The sequence below is a fragment of the Channa argus genome, chromosome 3, assembly GCF_033026475.1.
Source record: "Channa argus isolate prfri chromosome 3, Channa argus male v1.0, whole genome shotgun sequence".
NCBI classification, from domain to species: Eukaryota; Metazoa; Chordata; class Actinopteri; order Anabantiformes; family Channidae; genus Channa; species Channa argus.
In genome coordinates, this window is record NC_090199.1 from 9,741,687 (window position 1) to 9,764,108 (window position 22,422).

The 22,422-nt window shown below is 39.0% G+C and overlaps 2 protein-coding genes across 2 annotated transcripts; both read right to left on the reverse strand.

Annotated features, from left to right (window-relative positions):
• Positions 1-631: 631 nt before the first annotated feature.
• cpe (carboxypeptidase E) lies at positions 632-16,407 on the reverse strand. Its single transcript, XM_067498301.1, has 9 exons — positions 15,988-16,407; positions 6,398-6,594; positions 6,034-6,201; positions 5,102-5,219; positions 4,572-4,754; positions 3,856-3,995; positions 3,133-3,232; positions 2,710-2,828; positions 632-1,919 (listed from the first exon to the last, which is right to left on the reverse strand). Exons 1-9 carry the CDS (start codon positions 16,226-16,228, stop codon positions 1,821-1,823), a joined length of 1,365 nt encoding a protein of 454 aa, XP_067354402.1. The 5' UTR covers positions 16,229-16,407; the 3' UTR covers positions 632-1,820.
• A 270-nt stretch (positions 16,408-16,677) lies between these two features.
• msmo1 (methylsterol monooxygenase 1) lies at positions 16,678-21,866 on the reverse strand. Its single transcript, XM_067498302.1, has 6 exons — positions 21,727-21,866; positions 20,216-20,509; positions 19,981-20,129; positions 19,171-19,297; positions 18,866-19,020; positions 16,678-17,794 (listed from the first exon to the last, which is right to left on the reverse strand). Exons 2-6 carry the CDS (start codon positions 20,468-20,470, stop codon positions 17,605-17,607), a joined length of 876 nt encoding a protein of 291 aa, XP_067354403.1. The 5' UTR covers positions 20,471-20,509; positions 21,727-21,866; the 3' UTR covers positions 16,678-17,604.
• Between the last annotated feature and the right edge of the window lie 556 nt (positions 21,867-22,422).

Sequence of the window (22,422 nt, forward strand, 5' to 3'; positions counted from 1 at the left end):
GCACAAGAAATTGTCACATTTTATGAAACTACATATATCAATAAATACCGCCTATGTGTACTATTGTTGAGCTTTTATGTGCCTAAATGAGACCACTTGTTATCATGCTGAAACATTTAATGATCTACTAATTAATCCCTTTTTTAAGGCTCAATTACTTTATAACTCGTAATCACTAGCTAAACCAGGTTACTGTATGAAAGGTTTGTTAAGAAAGGGTTACCATGCTGGATACAACTTGCACATTGGAGGTTTAGTGGTGCAGTCGTAGTGTAATACCTTTTTGTATTTTTGTATTGTATTTGAGCTCCAAAAAATAATTTAGATGTGTATCATTCTGAACAAATTGTAAGTATCATACATGTCTGTCACTCAGCTTATTTTTAAACAATAATAATGTTTAACCCATTTCAGCTATATACATTCCCTTGTAGGTTGCCTGCCGATTCAGAATAATTATAGGGTGGGTTCTAAGGGACTAAAAGGCTTTTAACAAAATGCATTCTGCTTGTGTTCATTGACTTTCATTAAAAACACAATACAGTAGTGTGCACTTATTGGACAAACCTGTACATGCTTTCGGTTTCAATGTACTGTAGCTACTGAAATAAAACAACATTGTAACACTGTATTCCAACAACATAAACGGGAGTTTTATTCATCAGTTCATTCTTTAAACTTTGTTTCAATAGCTATACATTCAATAAATAATTTGTGGCCTCAGACTGGGTGAACTGTATTCATAAAGTCAGTACTCTCAGAAGGTTAGTGTTATTTATCCATGAAAATCAACTTCTACATGTACCACAGTTACTTATGTACTACAGTATTCCCTGTGTAGTGCACATACAAAGGAATGGCTTTGGATAGACTGAGGTGGACAGATTTATAGATGTTATGCCCTTGTTTTCTTAGATTTTTCTGTTACAAAAGAACACATTTGTTTGTTTGTTTTTTGCTATGCCTAGTTAATACGTACAGTATATATAATCATATAATCAAACATCTTGTGCTAAAATCAAAGCTGTGCTGCAGTCAGTTTAAAAAAATCTCAACAACATACAGAGAAATGAGCTTGCCTGTATAGATTGTTTACAATATCATGTTTACAGTGATTTTACAGTGTTTTTAATGTCCCTGATTATCTCTAAACCATTTTGTTTTTATCATACAAGATAGAAACAGAGAGGGACTGTTTACAGTCACTGTGAAGTAAAAGGGTGTGTGCTAGACTTGTATTTGCCTGGTGAGGCAACAGAGACATTTAAAACAGGAAAAATTACTTAATTCATATGGACAGAGCTTTGTGCCAATATGTAAAATAGCTCTTTTATATAGAGATACTCAGGGGACCTTGTGGCTCAATGGCCGAAGGATCAAATCCCACCCCACCAGGTGTGGCCCCCGCCCAGCAACAAAGGGCCACCTTGTTCCAAATCAACATGTGTGACATGTTCCGCTGTGGTGACCCCTGAAGGGACAAGCAAAAAGCCATTTATTTTGATAGATATTCAGTCACGTATTGTTATATAGATGGATGTCATGAACAATGAAGAACACAATACCACAGAAATCAACATCTATCTCACTTCCTTCAAACTACCTGCAAGGGCCTGTGTTCATAAGTGTGTGTGCAGGATATTCAAACAATCTACAGTTTGTATGAGGCAAACATTAATAAACAATATAATCAATTAGAAAATAGGTTGAAATAGAACAAAACAAGGAGAGACAATATATTCTTTTTTAAGTGGACGGGCACGCAGACTGTTGAATATATTACATCAATGTGCTGACGGCTGGATCATCAGACAAACGCTTTAGAAGTTCAGTGTCTCTGACATCATCTTCCACCAGTCCATCAGCTCCTCCCGCTCCTCCTCCTTCCTCTCCATCAGAGACTCCAGCTCAAAATCCAGCTGAGGCAGAAAGAAGAAAATGATACAGTGAAGCTACTAGACCTTTTATTTCAGTAAAAAATCTACAGATTTAAATATGTATTTTTTGATTGTTTAATTAATTAATTTACAAGTTAAAATTTTCTCCCCCTAAACATAAGTCTCTTTATTAATCTATATTTTCTTTCTTTTTTCCTTTTTTACTAAACAATGTTTTAGTAAAACTCAATCACCATCATGAGCTCTCCATATGATTAACACAGTAGCTTTGATTTGATTGCATTTTTGTTCAAACTCTAAAAACTTATAACATACATTCACATTGAAATAACACCCGCATCTTATATAAATATAGAAAGTGCATCCCTCATAAAAGTCTCAAAAACCAAATTTGGGAAGTTGTAGTTTGGCGAAATTTAAAACTGTCCTCAAAGTGAAAAGTGTCCAATTATAATCTGAATGTAACAAATGAGTCATCAGATTATAACTGGACACTTACCTGCAAGTGATGAAAGGCAGGTGCTGTTTTTTGCCATTTGCAACATCAACCCTACAACCATCAATCAAATGTACCATCTTTTCTCTGCTACAGGTTCCTATTAAATCTTTCTTATTCCTTAGTTTGTTTATAGGTATTATAAATTACTAATATGCCCTAACTTCAGTTTCCCTGACATATTGTTTGATTGTTATTGTCCACCAATCCCTATATGTGCTTTTCATTTCATTAAGATTGCTGCACAGTGCTACTATAAAATACACACAGTGAATGTTGGACATATTTGTGTTTGTTAATTAGTTTAACTCTTACCCTAGTTGCAGGGCTGTAGGGAACAGCCACCTTTTTGATGACAGTCAGGTATCCTGGGGCAGAGGCTGCCACTTTGTAGTTCCCTGGAGCCAGAAGACGCCAATAGTCTCCATCTTTGGCTACAAAGTACAGATCATCTTATTAATTTTTGTAGTCCAGCCACAAACAGGGAACCCAAAAGCTCCTCAGCTATAAAAATAATCATATTAACAGCAAAAGATGTTGTCACTTTAATAATGATGAGCAGGTGCATTTAACAGAAATCAGACAGAAAATGGTGCAGTGTCGGTTATCTCCAAGAGATGGCAGTATTGCAATGTTTTACAATTTCATTAATCAATCAGGATTCATTTCTACACAATATATTACTATACAGTGAAGTTATATGACACAATTGTAGGAATTTGCACTGAAGGCTGATACCTGTGGTGATGTCATGGTCAATACCCTCCACAGAGATGGTGGCATTGGAAATGGGGCTGCCCTGGAGATCACGAACAAAGCCCTTGACGCCACGATGGACCTGCAAATGCACAAAGAGGCATACTTAGGTATGAAATACTCGGGAAAGGTGGAGGCCACATGTAGATGGATCTGTGGAGGAGGAATCCCTTAAAATCACGCAAGGAAATGTCAAGATTGTGAAAGTCTGGCTTTAATAAAAATCATCAAACTACTACAGCACAATGATTGACTGTTTATCTCAGCCCAGTTTATTTTGGCCTTTCTCTCTGTTTCCTGCCCCCATACTGTCACTCTGTTTACTTCTTACTGCTTAATTGCTTCCACAGTATATCTAGTGGATCATTTCCACATGCACCAGATTGTCAAGCATCCTATGTTTAATATGTACTTTGTTATGATCTGCTACTTTGTTTTTGTGATGACAGTCTGCTTGCCTGCTCTTCTGTCCGCCTGGTCATCATCACTGCCTGTGTTGCCTCATTCTACAAATGTGACCATTGGAGATAGTGTCCTAATTATAGCATTTATTGTTTTATGTTAAAATGCATAAAACAGCCTATGTTATGTTTTTTGCGCCAAGCAATCTTTTTTCTGCTTGGTCCTTGTCTTCTCTGTTTAGCCGTGGGAGACATAGATGACTGTGTGGGTGGACATCATACATAGTGTCTGTGTGCTGCCTACTTGCTCAATGTAGTTAACCAGTGAGTTGCGGTTTTGCTCCCAGTAGGTCTTCAGAGTGTCCTCACTGGGGAACTTATCACAGCTGAGCTCCAGAGTGATCTCAAAGCAGTTGCTGCTGAGGTAGTTGAAATCCTGCATTCCTGTAATGGGTCAATTATAAAACAGAGCAAGGAGCAGAGCGAGAACTACATCAATGAATGACAGCAAAGCACACATTGGTGGTTTTTAAAAAGAAAAGACACTGAAACTTTTAAAGTTGAAATGTGCTAAATTTTCTTAAACAATATTTAAGAAATGCTATGCTACATCTGGCTGTTAACAGGTGAAATAAAGCTTGGAGAATATAAGGCCAATATTAGGAGCCAATCTTAGAGTATATACATTATGTAGAATATATATCTCTATTGCTGTAAACGCTTCCAGAACAATATGGAGAGGGTTGGCAGTGTATAAACTGACCACCAGGGGGCACCAACAACTTTACGTTTCAACTGTAAAATATACCATTCAGTGAATACAGCATAAAGGTGCAAAAACATGCAGCAGTTCTGTGGTTAGGTTGAAAAACACTGTCACACCATGTCAGTTTAAATATAGCCACTAAAGTATAGTAAACAATGTTTACATGAAATCTAGAAGCCTTAAATAATCTTTTGTTTAATCATATCTTGCCCAATGACCAAAAACATGCTTACTGAATGCAAGTTATTTCTCACCTCCAGGCACACTGTACCAGGCCCCTCCGTTAGTGATGCCATCTTTAAAGCTGGAGTCATCATCGTTCTGACGGCAGGGGGGTCGGTGAGGGTCGGACATAACTGAGTTGTAAATGGAGTAGGCCCTTGCCAGGGACTTGAAAATAACATCATCTGGACTAGCACTGTACTCATGTGTGGATCCTTGGAGGAGGAATAAGAGGAAAGGGAACAAACAAAGAGCACAATGTTTAGAAACCAGCTGAGATAAAGTATTTGCTGAACTCCTGTAATCTGTAAGACATTAAAAATGTCCCTGCATAATTGTTTTTTGTTTATGTTGGGTAATTATGCCTTGGAATTCGTAGAATGGAAACACTTTCCATCTGATTCAAATCATCTGATGGTAAACTAATAAAATATTTGTTGTTGCAGTCATAGGTGAAATATATGTCTCAGTAAATCTGTGCAAACAGTTTCATTTAAAAGAACTGATCCGTTTATATACAACTTAATAGCACACACGTGTGTGTGTGTGCTTGTGTGCTTACCAGTGCGGGTCTCATCATATGGGTAGTTGGCCACTACATCTCCTCCATGCAGGTTTGCTGACAGGACAAAAGGAATATCTATGATCCAGTGGATCACTGCCTTAGTTTCTGGAGCTAGCTGCAAAGACAAAAACACATAAATTACAAATATACATGCTGCACCTACAAACGTGCCAAAGAGGCATTTCTGTATTTACAATATTGCCACTTCTAACCACCAGTATACACAGCATATGTCTTGAAAAGAAGTAAAAATGAAATCGGGTTATTTTTTATAGTTTTCCTAATGTCAACAGACCCCATGAAACGACAAACTCTTGACATAGTTGGTTCTTGTGTGACACAGAGCTCCAATGTTGCCAGAAACTATAAAACCCAATAATGGAACGTACTCATTAACCTAAGTTAAGTAGTTAACAGTTAAATGAGCACTGTGATTTATTTAAAACATTGTTGTACTGTGTTCACTATCTGTGACCCAAAATGGTGATATGAGGTCAGCGAGTGTGAACCGAAACAGATCACACAGCAAAACAATGGAGAGGCACCGTGCTACAGACAAATATCAGAGTGTCGACAAGATGGTCGATGTTTAACCTCGGCAAGGAGCTGTTGGCTTTTTCAAGAAGTTGGTATTTTTAACTGTTTCTGGGGCTTACTCCCTAGATCAGTGGCTCTCCCTGACCCTACCCACTCTACCTCATTTCCCAGCCATCTTCATCTGAAGGTGTATCTTTAACCAAAATTACAAACCTGTGCCTAATATCTACTACATCCTGCCAGGAATAGTAGTTCCATCTTTGTTTGCAACCATATACTCATGAAATAATAAAACTAATAACTAAAACTTGCTACAAAGCAGAGTTTGGTGATAATTCTCTGTAAGTTCAGTAGGTGGATCCCTGTATCTGCATGTTTGCTTCGACGCCTACCTTTGTGTTTTCATCTACAGCCTTCTTCAGGTTCTGCAGCAAGTGGTTGTTAGTGCCCCCTTCCCTCTCGTTGATGTAGATGATACGGTCTAGATCAGGGAAGTTACGGTTCAGATCCACACCCTGTGCATTACTGCGACCAACAAACCAGTCCTTGATCTCTCCAGGCTGAGCAGGAAACAGGACATGGTGATTATACCGACATAGGTTGTGATAAAAAATAATTACCATTTGTGACTGCTGCCTATGACTAACTTAAAGCCAGTAGTTTAGTGGTTACAAAGTCTGTGTTTGTAGCTTTAACTGTCTGATCCTTGGATCAGGTTTGTGTACACGCAGTGTGTTGTTGTCATGCTGTTATCACCTGTGAAGCAGCCTTCTCAAAGCCATCCGGGTTCATGGAGGGCATGAGGTGGATGCGGGTGTTGTGGATAAGGTCAATGATGGTCTCGTTGCCTTGCTGATACTGGTTGCACAGGTACTGAGCCAGGTAGATGAGCAGCTCTCGGCCCACCGCCTCATTGCCATGCATATTGGCGATATACTTAAACTCAGGCTCACCTGCAGTGAACACAAAGACACCATCTGTGTTAGTACTTCACACGCAGTGCTGGCCACATAACCACAAAGACAAACATCACAATGATGTCACACATTGTAAGAAGAGAAAGACTATTTAATCAGTGGGTGTGAAAACAATTTTGTCTGACTGATAGAGCTTTTTCGTGTGTTACGGAGGTTACCATGGACGCATATGCCACACAGACCATTTATAATAAAGACCTACACACTCACCAGTGACAAACACACTCATCAACTGAAAGGTCAAATGGAATTGAACACTGAACTGGACTGTGGACAATAATGACTGAGACACAGTGGATTATCGAGTGACATTGTCACAGACTGTTGTGCCTGAATCTTGGTGGAGCGACAGGTCTGAGATGTGATTAAACCAGATCACGGAGAGTTTGGATCCAGGACCCAGTGTGAAATTTTCAGGATTCTCACAACCTACAGTATGAACCTGAAACTGCTATGAAGCTTTGCAAAACTTTTTCAGCCTTCATGTTGCCACGGCTGAAAATGTACACTTTCACATGTGAAAAACTGTTTTACATTAAACACTTGTTTGTTTGTTTTTTGCATTTAAACACTTAAGTTTATGTGACATAAATGTTTTTCTGGGTAAAAAGGTAAAGTCACTCTAATGTTTCCACAACTAAGCAAACCTTTACAGATAACTTGCTTTGTTAAGTGTAAAGAGAACCAGCGCCAAATATCTGTTTTACATTGGACTCTGAAACACAACCACTTCTTTGTGCATGCTTCACTTCTACCGTTGTGTGGAAGGATCACCTAATTAGTTCAGAGAAGAAAGGCACATAAACTATTTTATTACGTAACAATAAAATTCAGCTGTGTTTTCACATCTATGTAAATATTAAAACACATCAATTAACAGAAAGGAGCACAATGAAATGCTTTATATTTGGCAAATCATTCCATGGTAATAACGCCTGTTATGGATATGGTGTATCAGCCAACTTTTTATAATAAAAGTGTTGATTTGGTGATTGTGATCGTGAATGTTAATACGAGAGTATTAACAGTGCTTGAAATTTGATCAAAAGCTAAACTGATGCCAATTCCTGCTACATTTATTTATAAAATAAAATGTAAGCTTTACAGCATGTGCTTAATTAACATGTTCACCGTGTCAGTGTCTTGGCATAAATACATGCATTCATTTTTGTTAATGCACAGTTTATTAGGACACATGATTTATGTTTAGGAGCTATATACATCAGTGTTTCATGAGACTATGTTTCACACGTCTCATATAGTAATTAGACTCACCTATGTTTGAGTTTCTTCATGTGTACACAGATATACACAGATGATACAAGCCAGGCAGGGAGACTGCCTGCTACTAACGAGTTACATAAAGGGACTGGTCATTAGTGTATTTGCTAACTAATTTCTGAGTATCTTATGTATTTCCCCTTAACACATACATGGTGCCCTACACACATCTGGACCTCAGGTTATTTTTAAACGTTGAAATCTGGGTCCTCTCTGAGTTGCTACTAATGATTTCAAGCCAGCAATTAACTCTTTCCCTCCTGATGTTGATGAATGGCTTTTACAAGCTACAGAGCCCTGAAAAAGCTTGGGATGTGTGATGTTTTACACAAACACACACACACACACGCGCACACACACGTTATAAAGTCAGACTGTGCCAAAATAAGTCACTATGATCCAAGCTCTTACACAGATGCTCAGTATCTGGAGACGTTTTCCTTTTTCCCTTAAGAAACATGTTTTGATGTTGTGTCCACATAAGTTGGGCCAACATATGCCGGTACTTATGAGTTTTACACATGCTTGGATGATATTTGGGTAATAATAAAGCAGACAGGAGGAAGGCTACTGATAATCACTGCAACACAACCTGATGAAAACTATAATTTTTGCTACATTGTGGTTTTATAACACCTTTTTCTGGTGCACAAAAGGCGAGTGCAATGTGTCATTGTGTAGGTGGCGTAAACCAAAATGTCTTTTAGTTGCTTAAGCCAACTGTTGTCTTTTCTCAATTTATTCCTCATATTCCACACTCTGTTTCTCCCCTAAGCTTTTATTGTGACACACACGCATACGCACACACACACACACACACACACACAAAACACAAAGGTACATATGGGAAACATTATTTATTGTGTGATAACTTTACACATGGGCAGATGTGGTTTCTGGCTTGTTTAATTTTAAAATATAAAACAACACCTTATGATAGTTTGCAGGTAAAATTCATCTAAAGTGGAATTTTAATGCGCAGTAAATTCCCATTAGTACTAAGGTAGTATCTGAACAATTAAAGCTAAGGAAGTAGACAGTCTGGAAGAGATAACAGCAATGTAACACACAGTGACACTGTAAGCACCCAGAAATGTGATGCAACATCCTCCTTTAAGAAAAACATGCAAGCAACTTAGTTTTATCACTATCATATGAGGTGTGTATTTGTGATCGGTTTGGTAGTAGTTCTGTGTCTCGTTTCGGTTTTTGTTAACTTTGTCTGAGGGATTTCTTTTTTCTTTTTGGTCATTTTGCACCTTTTACCTGATCTCTAAAGCTTTCAATTAACACTCACTATGTACAGATGCTGTGGGCCTTTGCCTGATACAAATCCCTCTGTATAAATTTCATTTGCAAAATGACAGAAAATTCATGAAAAATAATGAGGACAAGGTGGTATTTTTACATGTTTTATTTTGTCTAACCAACATTTCAAATTTTATTCAGTTCATTTTTTTAAACTGAAAACTATCAAATATTTGGAGATGCTAAAGACAGTTGTTAATAAATGTTTTGTCAATTCATTAACCAATTAATAATTTGACCCGATTAGATTCAACTTTATTGTCATTACACATGTAGAAGGACAAGGAAATGAAATTCAGTTAAGTATCTAACCAGAAGTGCAATAAGCAGTAAAGTGCAAAGTATACAGTGTCTACAGTATGCACAAGATAGGCACTATTATGGACAGAAAGTACATGTGGAAGTACTGTGGACATGATATTATAGATGGAAGTACTACTGACATTATATACAGAAGCAAGTACTATAGATCAACAGATTTCGGTTTGTCGCCATAGCGGGATGTTTTCTGCACGTTGATTTTGCATGACAGACGGAATTACTATGAACATAATATATAGATTAAGGTACTATGGACAAAATACACATGTTATAGTAGCTCAAATGAGGAGAGATTGTTTTTATTAACATGTTTTTTTGCTTAAAGAAGACCACAAAAGTTGTCCAGTGTATTATTAAATTTAGCACCTTGTCTTCACTGTAGACCATGTCTCCTTTTCTTTAGTTTTTATATTTCTCACATGTGTTAAAACCTGAATCAACCTGAATTTTTTAAAGGTTAATATAAAACATCTCGTGTTCACAAACCCCAATGCATCATCCTACATCACACGTGTATGACGGGAGATCAATATCTCCTAGGTGATCACGTAGTATTGACTGCAGCTGCGACGTCATTAGGGAAGCACCACATTAGAGTGCTCTCAGTCGTCAGGGAAACCATGACAGGGACAGGTGCTCAGGGAGACAAATCAGCTCGGGGGGTCAGTAAACACACTCTGTTTGCAGCCGTCTGCTCGTCTCGTGTAAAACCTATTTGTTAGCTCTGAATGACTGCCAGTTCAGTCATCTCATAGTGCAGAGACACCCGTGCACAAAGAGGCAGAGCAACAAAGAGGTAACATGTAAGCTCTAAAAAAGGCCACTAAGAGATATAGATGCTCTTTCATATAATAGCTGATACATTTATTATCAAAAGTCGCAGCCCCAAATTGTGCTTGTTTGTCCATCATTAACTTAGGTAACAGGAAGAGATGTTTTTATCCGATATTCCAGATCTATATTATGAAATATAGTAAGAAATCAAATATGCTTTTGAATCATGAGAGTAAGTCAGAGGAAGTACTGGAGGGCAAAGTTTAAGAAAGACACTTGGACACTTGGGCACAGGACACTTGTGGGCACTAATGTCATGCTGTACATTCTATTGCATGCAGATGATATTACTCTACTGGCTGAATCAGAGAAGGACTTGCATAATATGTTCAATGTAGTAAACATCTGGTGGGGGTTAGCTATAAACCAAAGTAGAACAGATTATAAAAGGGTATGAACAAGAGAACTTTGGGCCTGTAACTATTAAAAGCCAAAGATGTCATTATTCTTCTTGTCCCTGCTGTTTGGTGTTATATACCTATTTAAATGCAAATGGTATGTGTCTGATACAATTATCAAGTGTAATAGAAAATGAGAAAATACTAGAAAATGAACACAAAACCCTTTTCAAGATATTTCTTATTTCTCCCAAAAAAGTCACCATCAAGAGAAACTGTGAAAAGAGATGAGCTGGTTGTCTTCTGCTCGGACTGTCAGCAGACACGAAGGGACGTCATGGAGTAATAGGTAACAAATAAAAATAGAATTAAAAGCAAAGCAGAAAGAAAGAAAAAAACGTGCCGAAAAGTGCAGGAGTAAGAAGCACAGCTTTTGCTGTCAAAGAAGTAAACAACAGGAAGGAGAAATCAGATCACAGTGTAGGCAGGGGAGGAGGATGCGTGTGGCTGTCTGATGTATAATAGATGACCTCTGGCTGATGCTTTGGCCTTTTTCTCTCATCCTCTTTCTGTTTCTTTCTCTCTCTCTTATATTCCCAGACCAATCTTTCACCCATCTCTCTTCTTCTCCCCCATCACCTTCACTCACTCCTAAACAGTTCCTGTTATCTCGATCATCATTCCATTCTTTTTTATCTTCTTTTTCCATTGACTGCTCCTTTCAGCTGTTTTTTCTATCTCTCCACTCCTCATAGCCTTACTGTACAAACATGTACTGGCTTCTCACTTTTGGTGTGACTTCCATAAGAAAAATATCTGATCTAAATTTAATGTCACTGTATCCAAAGGGCTGTTGTATACTTTAACTAGGCATCTGTGTGCGTGCTCACTGGGGATTATATACTTCCTTTGTCGTCAGATAAAACAGTCTAGTGTGGAGACTTTATGGCAGTCTCCACCACAAGATATGGTCTGCAGTGTATTGGATGAAGCAGCGCCTTATACTGAAGTGAATGTTTTTTCTTCAGACAAAAACAAACCAATTAGACGGCAGGACTTCTACTCATATTAGAAAGCTTGCAAATAGTTCCAGACATGAGAGTCAAAAGAGTTTTAGCCTGAGCTTGTTTCACTGACGAGCAGCCCCACTCTTTCCACTCAAATATGAGCCAGCTGTGAGACATAAAACCTCCATGATGTGAAAAAAATATGTCAATCATGTCTAGCTGTGAAATAAGTACAAGTATTGCATACTAACTTATGTTAGAAAATACACCCCAAAACATCTCTTACTGTGGAGAGGTGCTCCTGATGTCTCCTGTGAGGTGAAATGGCTAGTTATCAGTCATTATCATAGTGTTGTAGCTCATGTTCCAGCCACTGGCCTGGTTCTTATACAGTTTTTTTCAGTTGCTTAAACACTAAACCCCATTCTCTGAACCAAATTCTCAGTGGCCTAAATTCATTTTTCGAATCAAACGCTTTTTTGGCCAAACCTTTAACACTGTTCAGGTACTTACACACAATTTGCAAAACTCATTTGCTCCTTTTTGCTAAACTTTAAACACGTTCTCAGTCACTAAACACATTTCACACTTGTGTTGGGAAATTGCAAAGCAAAATGTGAACACAACCAACATAGCTGTGATCTTTTACACAAAACTCAAACTTGAACACACGTTTCTAATGACCAATCAGGCAGCATAAAGGTCAGTTCAAAGTGCACAGGTGGCACATGACGAAACACTGGACTTGAGATGGGAGACAACGATTTGCATACTGTTTGTTATTATAACTCATTCTTGTTAACTTAGTCAATATTATTTCAGTAATTTAATCCACCGCTTAATCTGTCCTTAAACCTGACCTTCACGTTTTTATGCCTAAACCTGAGCGCAAGAATGAATATTGTGTGCAATAACCGGGCAGCATGGTTGCCATCTCATAGTTACAAGGTCCCAGGTTTGAATCCAATTGCCAGCTGTGGCCTTTCTGAGGGTATGTTTCCTCGCACAGTCCAACAACATGCATGTTAAATTAATTGGTAACTCTAAATTTACTAACTGTATAATTGGGACTGTGAATGTCTGTCTGTCTCTCTGTGTTTGCCTTGAGATAGGCTCCAGCCCCCTGTGACCCTGAACAGGATAAGTGGTCACAGATAATGGAAGGATGGATGTGCCTAAAACAAATACAGCCCAAGAACAGATGATGATAAGCTACTGAGCCTACTAGCATGTGGAGCAGGTGTCTACTCACCCATGGTTACAGTGCTACTACAAATAACTGCCACTGAATTTACATTTACATTTACATTTAGTCATTTAGCAGACGCTTTTATCCAAAGCGACTTACAAGTGAAGTACAATGCCTTGAATGCCCTGATAAAGTCCAAAGTAGGTGCACAGAGCAGTGAGAGGTGATATCAGTGAAATGATTTCAAGACTATTGCCTTAACATGTAAGAAACACGTTAATTTTGTAGATAGTGAAGGAGTAGAGGTCTATGTCATCACAAATGAGCTGAACTACTCAAATCCAAACTGGACAAAACAGAAATTTGAACAAAAAGTACTTTAACACACATTTTACTACTCTTTCAAGTAGCGTCTTATTCACATGAACATCACACACCAACACAGCTCTGCAATTGTGTCAAAAATGTGACAATAACCAAAAACTACAAATTGCTGACCTTATCCTTTAAGTACAGTACAGTACAGTAAATGTCCTGAGTAAGTTTTTACCACTGCTCACGTCCTATATTGCGTACACTGTATATTAATATGTAACGTGTTTGTTTACTCTCTTCGCTATAGGCGTAGCTCCTGTGCCGCAGTGACAGATGGCTGCCTACTGACAGATGTACGAGCTCAGGATGGTCGTCCTCCGGAGCCAGCCAGCCAACCACGAGCGGCCAGTCAGCTCAGTGCACTAAGCCGATCTGTTTCCCCGGCAACCGCTATTTCGGCTCCACCTTTAGAGTTTCAACACACTGCAGGGTCAGGTAAAATATCTGTAGGGCGTATTGAGGGGTTTGCACTACTTACAGATTTTATTCTGCATGCGTCTTACACACATTCACCTTTTCTTCTTCTTACACTGAACACATTTTTTCCTTCCTTTGCTCTCCATCGCCCATTTGGTCTCTAGAGCTTCTCTGTCTGTTTCCTCTTCTGTTTTACCGCCCTCCTTCTTTCTTTGGATGTTTTGCTCAGCAGAGAGGAGGAAAGAGGAGGGGGAGGGGGGTGCTACCACTGCTGGTGAAACAGCGGCTTGGAAACTCATCTGGTAGTAATAAGGGCTCCACATTGCTACTGTGACTCATGCCTGCGCACGCCCACCAGACTATTACTAGACTTATTTAGTACGTACGTTTGGTCATTAGACTCTGTGACCATAAAATATGTTCAGCCAGAGACACAAATACACCTTTACCCCAAACACTGCATCAGGCATTTAGCTGTAACATCACAGCCTACAGTAAAAGTTAAACTACATATATCCAGTAATTACAATCAAAGTTTTCTCCCTTTTTTGAGGGTTCTGCCTCAGGATTACTGAAATTAATCACTTTTTGCAGGATTTCACTCTTAAAGTTTGGAGGGATAAAGAGAAATCACTGACCCCATCCCCAGACATTTAATAATAATTAAATGCACTACAGATTAATCCAATATTCTATTATGTTTTGGTTATCAGCAGTATTCCTCTTAGTATCAGGAGTACACAGTGTACCAGAGTGTTCAATCTTTCTGCATCATGCACAAAATTGGGGATTGAAAAATAGTGTTCTGGACTAACAATGCACCATATTATCAAGATAAAGACAGACATGCTGAGTGTGACACACTAGAAGAATAATTTTAATTATTAAAAATAACTATTTTTTTAATAATCACCATACAGACTTAAACCCTCTAATGAATTGCCTCAACTCATGTGTTATGTCTGTCAGTCTGCAAACTGGATTATCTTACTCATCTGAGCTGTAGACACATCAGCCAGACAAACTGCTCCACTGGGGGACATGTTTCCTTATTCCAAAATGCCTGGACGAAACGTTTTTAACAAATGTTGCCTCAAATGCTCCCAATAGCTATAATGTTGTACAGGTTCCAGACTGATGGACATTGTCGGGTTGTTGAAAATACAAATGAATGAAATGATGACCAAAGCTGTCCTTTAAGAAACAGATGCAGCTGACAGATAGAAAAGCATCCCACACATCCCTCTCTGAAGTTGGCTCTCAGGGTTTGTTTCCCACATCAAATAGCTTATGATAAAGTGGGTTCACCCTCCCTTTAAAACACACTTCTACAGCTCAGGTGCAAACCATTTTAACAATGAGTGGAAACCAATTTGGAATTTGTCTGACAAACATTGAGATGCATTAACATTCTTCTGCTCATTAATACAATTCCACTAGCACTCACACTCCTCATAGGGACAGTGAACAAAGCATTTAACGCATAATAAATGACATTATTTTCACGTTTTGACTAATCATGGGCAGTTTTAGAAAAAGAAGGAAGTGCACTGCATGTAAAAACAGCAATAGTGGTTGCTGCACATTTGCGGCTGATGCCCCTCAAACCATGTCTCACATTTTCTTACATCATCTTCTTCTACTCTTTGGTTTCTACAGACTGCGGTCCAGTTCTTATGGCACAGAGCTGTGTGATAGAGAAAAGACACGGCATACAGTACTTATAACCAGGGCCCACTATTATAACTGTACTAACCTCACCAGGCCTTGCAGGTTCATTTAATATTCAGTCAAAATGCTATACTTGAACTGATATGATGCCGTCAATACTATTGATACATCTGCTTCTGACTGTTAATTCACAACCTGTGAGCCGTGGACTGATCCACTGTCTTCAAGGATGTTTTCTGGGAGTCACGACTCAGTATAAGCACAGAGAGATTCTTATCAACCAGCAAAATGGCGGCTTTGCGTGGCTGATCCCACAATCTATCATCTTGATTCCTCTGAAGCGATGCACCAGGCCGCGCGCTCATGCACACACAGCACGACACACCTGCGCTCCGCCGCTGCTGTTTTCTGGTCATCTGAGTGACATCTGCCACACGGGGCATTTCTGTAGCCCAAGGGACCCAAATTAAGAGCACAACCAAGCTGCTATACGCGAAAGTGCCTGATGTGTTGCGTGTTATCAGAGCGTGTTGGTCCCAAGCCAAGAAGAGAAGCAGGGACAAAGACAGCGGGATGGACGCGCATTCACCGCATTATAGTACCGACTTAGTGTGTGCGTAAAACTGACCAGGTTCGTGCGTCCCGGGGTTGTCGGACATCTCCAGCACCAGCAGTTCGCGGCCCTCGAAGCTCTCGCCGATGGTGTAGATGCGGGTGATGGTCGGGCACTGCAGCCACACAGACACCAGCGCCTTCCGCAGCTCCTCATAACGGTGGTACTCGAAGGAGATTTCACCGTCGGCACCGCCTGAGCTGAGCACGGCGACCACTGCGGCCCCGAATAAAACGAGCGCAAGGAACTGTTTCATTTTGTCCTCTTTTTCCTAAGCCCTGTCTTCCTGTCTGTCTGCCGCTTGGTCCCAAGCCTTATCTCTGCGCTTCAGCCTCGCTTTAGGCTATAAATACACTTCCCTCTGCTCGCTTCTCTCTCTCTCCCTCGGTGTGTGATGCGCTGCTCTACCTGAGCGCAGCCTCCCTGTCAACCAGCGCAAAGCCACACAGAAGATTCAAATATCCGTTCAAGATTTTCAAAATAAAGGTTGCGTTCATACACTATGTTTGTGCTCAGTGCTCCTAACTCAAACTTATTCTAGATGACACCTTTGTAATGCAAATCCGTATCATTGTTTGTTTGTACAGTTAAAGAGTAAATTGCTGATCAAGATGTTTGACTTGCGAGACAAACAATGGCTTTTAATGAATAGAGGCCGCATGGAAAGGAACTGAGCTGAAAAAATGCATTAAACACTGAGAGGAATTCATGTGTTTATTTGCTTTAATATTGAACACTTTATAAAACCATGTGATTCCAGGGTGATCATATTTGACAACATTTTGTTGAAACATATTTTATTATTTATCAAGTAAAACCGTTAAACATTTGCTGGTCCAGCTTCACAAATTTAGTTTTTTTTGTGTGTGCTCTGTTCAGTCACTGTAAATTTAATGTGCTCAGATACCACTTCACAACTGGGGATGGGAATGGACTGTTAGGGGTTCAGTGTCTTTCCCAGGGACGCTTTGACCTATAGCCGGGACCAGCGATCAAACCACTGACCCTGTGGTCCATGGACGACTGCCTTTACCAATTGAGCTACAGTCAAATTAAACTGCACAAAAAAACAAACTATTATTCAAACATTTTATTCTAATAGGACAACAAACAACAATTTTCTGGGTTTACTTGCTTAAAAAGTAAAACAGCATTCAGTTATTGTTACACTTTTGAACATAATGGGATTGAACAACCACGCCTGACAGTTCACACTGAACTGCAGCTTAAGAGAAAAAACTGTGTCATCGTGACGCAGTTTAACTCGAGAGGAAGCGCTAAAGTGCAGAGACATTCAGAGGTATACCGAAGCATTTCACAAGATCATTTAATGACAAAGCAAAAAATTAAACTGAGGATGTTGATGTTTATTTAATTCAGCCAGCAGCTACTGACAAGAGGCACACAATAATACTTCTTTTGCAGAAAGGCACATAAGGCAGACTGAAGTCAACATGCTGTCCGATTCAGTATCGAAGTAGTCAGTATCAGAAGTGCTGCTTCAGCTTAAGTACACTTTTAGTGTGTTTTATGAAGTGCTCTGAGAGAAAACAGTTTTTCTGTGTCGCTCTGGAGACTCTGCCTCTTCCTTCCTCCTGGCAACACAGGAGTCTGAACAAAGGTGTGAGTGTGTTACTGCTCCTTCTTGTCTCCCTGTTTCTGCATATGCTTGCTGTACTGGCTGTCTGTCTTCAGCAGCTTGTCCCACCAGGTGAAGGTGGAGGCATAGTTCCCAACAAAGTTCATGTGGTGGAAGTCATGGAAACGGGCGCCAGCGTAGAATGGGATGAGGTGAAGCGGGTTCAGAGGGATGTCATAACCACTGACAGGGGATTAAGAAACAAAAAAATAAAGACTCATTAAAAAGAAAAAATAAATAAGTAAAGGTTCACAACAAAAAATTACTAAATATTGAGTAATTTTAGGAAAATGGTCAGAATTAATAACAGTGACATTGAAAGATGTGTTTATTATAATTCTGCCCTCTTGGCGCTGTGTACTAGTTGAAAACCAAGATATAATTTCTTTTGTACTTTGTTAGACTGCAACTATGATTTTGGCTTAATTAGTCCTCATATATTAAATACTTTTGTAAAACAAATACCACATTTTCATTTAAATCTGGCTTTTAGTGGTTTTGGTTTACAAGATTTAACTGTAAAATGCCAGAAAAACTTAAATTATTATAGGAAATATGCCTTCTTGTGTATTGTTTTGATTTGTAAATTAATGCTTGATCTTTATTTTATTCTAGCTTTCTAATTTTTATTTTATTTGGATGTGTGTATGCCAAATTTTAAACGAAGAATTAAAATATCACTACATACAATCAAAAGTAAGAAAGTAATAAAAACAGAGACTGACAACAATTGTGTTTTATACAGATATGTGATCACAGATTACATTTTTAAATCTAGAACCTGCACCAATGTACAATTACGTAATCATTAGCTTTTACTATGCGAAAGCTCTAATAGAGGTGTGTAGCTGATGAACACAAGCAGTGTCCTGTGGGGCCCCCCAGTGGTCGACCTCACCAGTTACTGACAGTTATAATGATTACAAACGTGCAGTTTCACATGTAGCATTTCACTGTTTATTGTAAGCTTTGATGAAACTACCGTGGTTCAAGCAAATGCATGTGAATCAGTAACATAATGTATCTGACTTGTTATCATACTTAAAAAAAAAAACAGTAATAGTAGCATGTCCAGTTGTGAGAACCCTATTAAGTCCTTTTGTATACAATTTTATCTGTCTAATACAGCCACAGCTGAGGCAAGTTAAAGTTAGAGTTTTAGGTTTGCAAAGAGTGAGGTAGAGGGCAGCAGCAGGCAAAAGGACACAGAGAAAGGGTTTGTATATGTGTGTGGAAACTGTAACTGTGTCCTACCTATGGACATCAATAGTCTCCAGCAGGCGGAAAGCCACCCAGGCCCACAGGAGGAACACGTGGTTACAGAAGATCATGATGCCGATGAAGAAACCAGCACCCAGGATCAGAGTCTCAGCAGGATGAGCGTACTCCGCCTGCATACCAAACGGAGCCTGGACAACAGCAGAGAGATTGTCATGTAATGTAATGTGTGGTCATTAATGTTTTCCCATAAACCGGAGCTGCAGCATGCTTAATAAGTAACCATATTTAAATGAGAAAGAGGTATGGTTGTGTTTATTTTTCTTATCACTTTTACTCACAGTGAACTCATGGTGGACTTTGTGAATGTATTTGTAAATCCTGCGGTGGTGTAGCAAGCGATGTAGGAAGTAGTGCCAGGCGTCTTCAACGACAGCACAACCAAAGCATTGAGCCAGGAGGTACGGCCTGGAAGACCACAGAAGGAGGCAAAAACCCAGTGATTTATCCAAATAAACAAAACAAGAATAGAGGATAAATAGCAAATTAGCAAAAAGTCAAGCCAAAACTAATGACAACGTATAGTATTTTTCAAGTGCACACAATAGAATTACTCAGAGTCACAGTTTGTCCACAAAACTGCAACAATCAGGCTATACAGTAAAATGTGTTACACATTATTACTTGATTTTTGAACAAAGGAACAAATGTCATTAATATGGGTGCTGTCCTACTCCAACTCAACAGGCAAACACAGTGATGGGATCTCTTCAACACCTGTATGAACAGGATGAATGAGTTTTCATATGAGCAACTCACTATTGTTTTTTTTAAACTTGAAAACCAAATCTGTTACTACCTAAAAAAAAAAAAAAAGGGAAAATATAGTACTGGCTGTCCATGGATACTTTAAATCGTAAATGGTCTGCACTTGCATAGCGCTTCTCTACCTATTGGTGCCCAAAATGCTTTACACTGCACATATGCACCGGGAGCAACTAAGGTGGGGTTCAGTCTCTTTGACATATGACCGGAGGAGCCAGTGATCGAACTAACAACTGCGAGATTGTTGGATAAACTCTTTACGTCCTGCGCCACAGTCACCCCTCTTTAAACATGACCTGTTTAGGTGTGTATTACTGCACACTGACCAGCGAGGCATGGAGTCCCAGTCATAGGGGATGTTAAAGAATTCAGTGAAGTACCAAGTCCCACAGATTAAGGGCAGCTGGATACAGAAATGGTTGAACATTAGCATCTTGAAACATCTCCACTGTTTTTCCCAGGTCTCTGGTTTGTCCTGCATGCACAGAAAGAGGTTGATTTAGAGCAAAGCTCCAAATGTAAAAGTTAAATCACATCCAATAACAAATAACAAATAAAAACCTGTTGAATCTTGTATTTCTGCATGAAGGGCATGAACTGGAAGAGGAAACCCGGCAGGCAGAACAGGAAATAGATTAACTCGTGCACGATGAGCGACCCCCATGTGGCAATTTGGAACTTGGTGTAGTTGTCCAGCATGTAGTCCCAGGCGTGTTTCAGAGAGGGTTGCAGGGGGTTTTCTGGTAGGACCGCATCTACGTACTCCACTGCAAGGTAGGCAGAGCTCAGAATTTGCGCCGTGCCGTTCACCGCCATGACGGACAATGCAAGGTGACTGCAGGTCTGGAGGGAAGACTGGAACAGGAGCACCAGGTTAGATCTCAATACTTCAGCAGTACAGTAAATCATAGGGTTTGTGTATCGAAGTGAAATTCTGATCAAGTTACTCTTTAAATTTTCTCTTTCAAAATGAACAAACATAATCTATAAATGAAGAAGAAATGTAAAACAAAAATTATATAATACAGAAACTGCATATGATGGTTAAAAAACAACAGACATACATTTCATCGAGGCTTAAAAAGGTACAATAACTTTTTTAAAATTATTATTACACTGCACTAATAGAGCACTTATTATTTTATTCTATAGAATATACTGGACACACTAGTGAGTGTAGTAAGTATACAGAGTTAATTCCTTAGCTATAGCTCTACCTTAGCTAAAAATGTAATCAAATGTCTTGTATTAAAAGTGCTAAAGAGAATAACTATCTTATTACCCTGTGAAATGTTTTACAAATGAGCATAGGACACATATGCTCAAGTAGAAACTAGTTGAGGGGATCAAGTTAGTCATTTAGTCATGTTATAGCATTAACAAATTTAGAGGCATTGTCCCCCCAAAACCTTAGTTCTCACTGTAAATTCATTAAATTCAATATTCTGCACATACGTCCTTACACTGCACACATTCTAATAAAAAAAAATAAAAATTATATATATATATATATATATATATATATATATATATATATATATGTATATGTATATGTGTGTGTGTGTGTGTGTGTGTGTGTGTGTGTGTGTGTGTTTAAAAGCATAATTAACATTAATCTACAAGAATTATAGAAGTGCACAATGCCAATTCCCAACATTTGTCAATTAACAACAACAACCGCATGACCCTTAATAATTTAACGTAATTTTCCAATCACGCAGAGTGACACTAAAAGTAGACACGACAGTGTAACAAGTAAACACGCGCAGCGGCAAAAACGTTTGCGATAATGTCCTATGATGTTACAGACCTGATGTGACAGAGACCAGCTAAACTACACTGCGTCTCTTTGTGGCAGCCATTCCACATTAGGATCTGTTAGAAAAAGTCAATAATATTTGCAAACCGGCTAAATTGTTGTGGACTACACACTCTTTTATGTGGTCTGCAGGTTGTCAGTACTAGTTTCTCCATACTTGGGTCATAAACGTAAATAACAAGTAAGTATTTGCCCTGGCAGCTAAAAGGTGAGTGAAATATCTACTTTGTAGCAAAAAACACATTACACTCACCTTCGCGCGAATCGTCCCGTCTACCTGGGCGAGAGGAGGTCAGCCGGATGAAGTACAGCTATATCGAACAATCTGATTGGTCTACAGGAGAGGAGACTGACGTAGGAGGGCAGAGCGTCTTCGTTGATTGGTCCAATTAATGGAGTGATGATAGTGAGATTGAAGGTTACTGCAGCAACAGCCAATCAGAGGCCAGTTCTGCTCCGCTCTGATTGGCTGTTGCTGCAGCTGCAGTTCTGTGCAGGCTGTATGAGAGTAGAGATGGGGTGGTCTGAGAACTTTGAGTCACACATGTACTCCCTACTTCACATTACAACAGCTCATAACTTTAATGTCAACGTTTTAAAATTGTTATAGACACTTTGGCAAATACATTGTGGCAGAGTTTAGATTAATTTACCCAATTAAGTTATATAGATATATAATAATTATATTCTAAAGCAGCACTAAACTGATACATAATTCAAAGAAAGATCAATTGCTCTATTTATACTGGTTTTATGAAATTCAAACTAAAGACATGACTGTGCATTACAAAATATGTTATGTATCAGCTTTGTCACATTTAACACCTAATCACGACTAGCTTTTATCGTTTAACTTAATCAGCTTATTTGCAAGTATCCAAAATACATTTTGTTTACTTTGGCAGTAAACAAGTGTCTCACAAGTATGGAGCACACACACCAGTGGCAA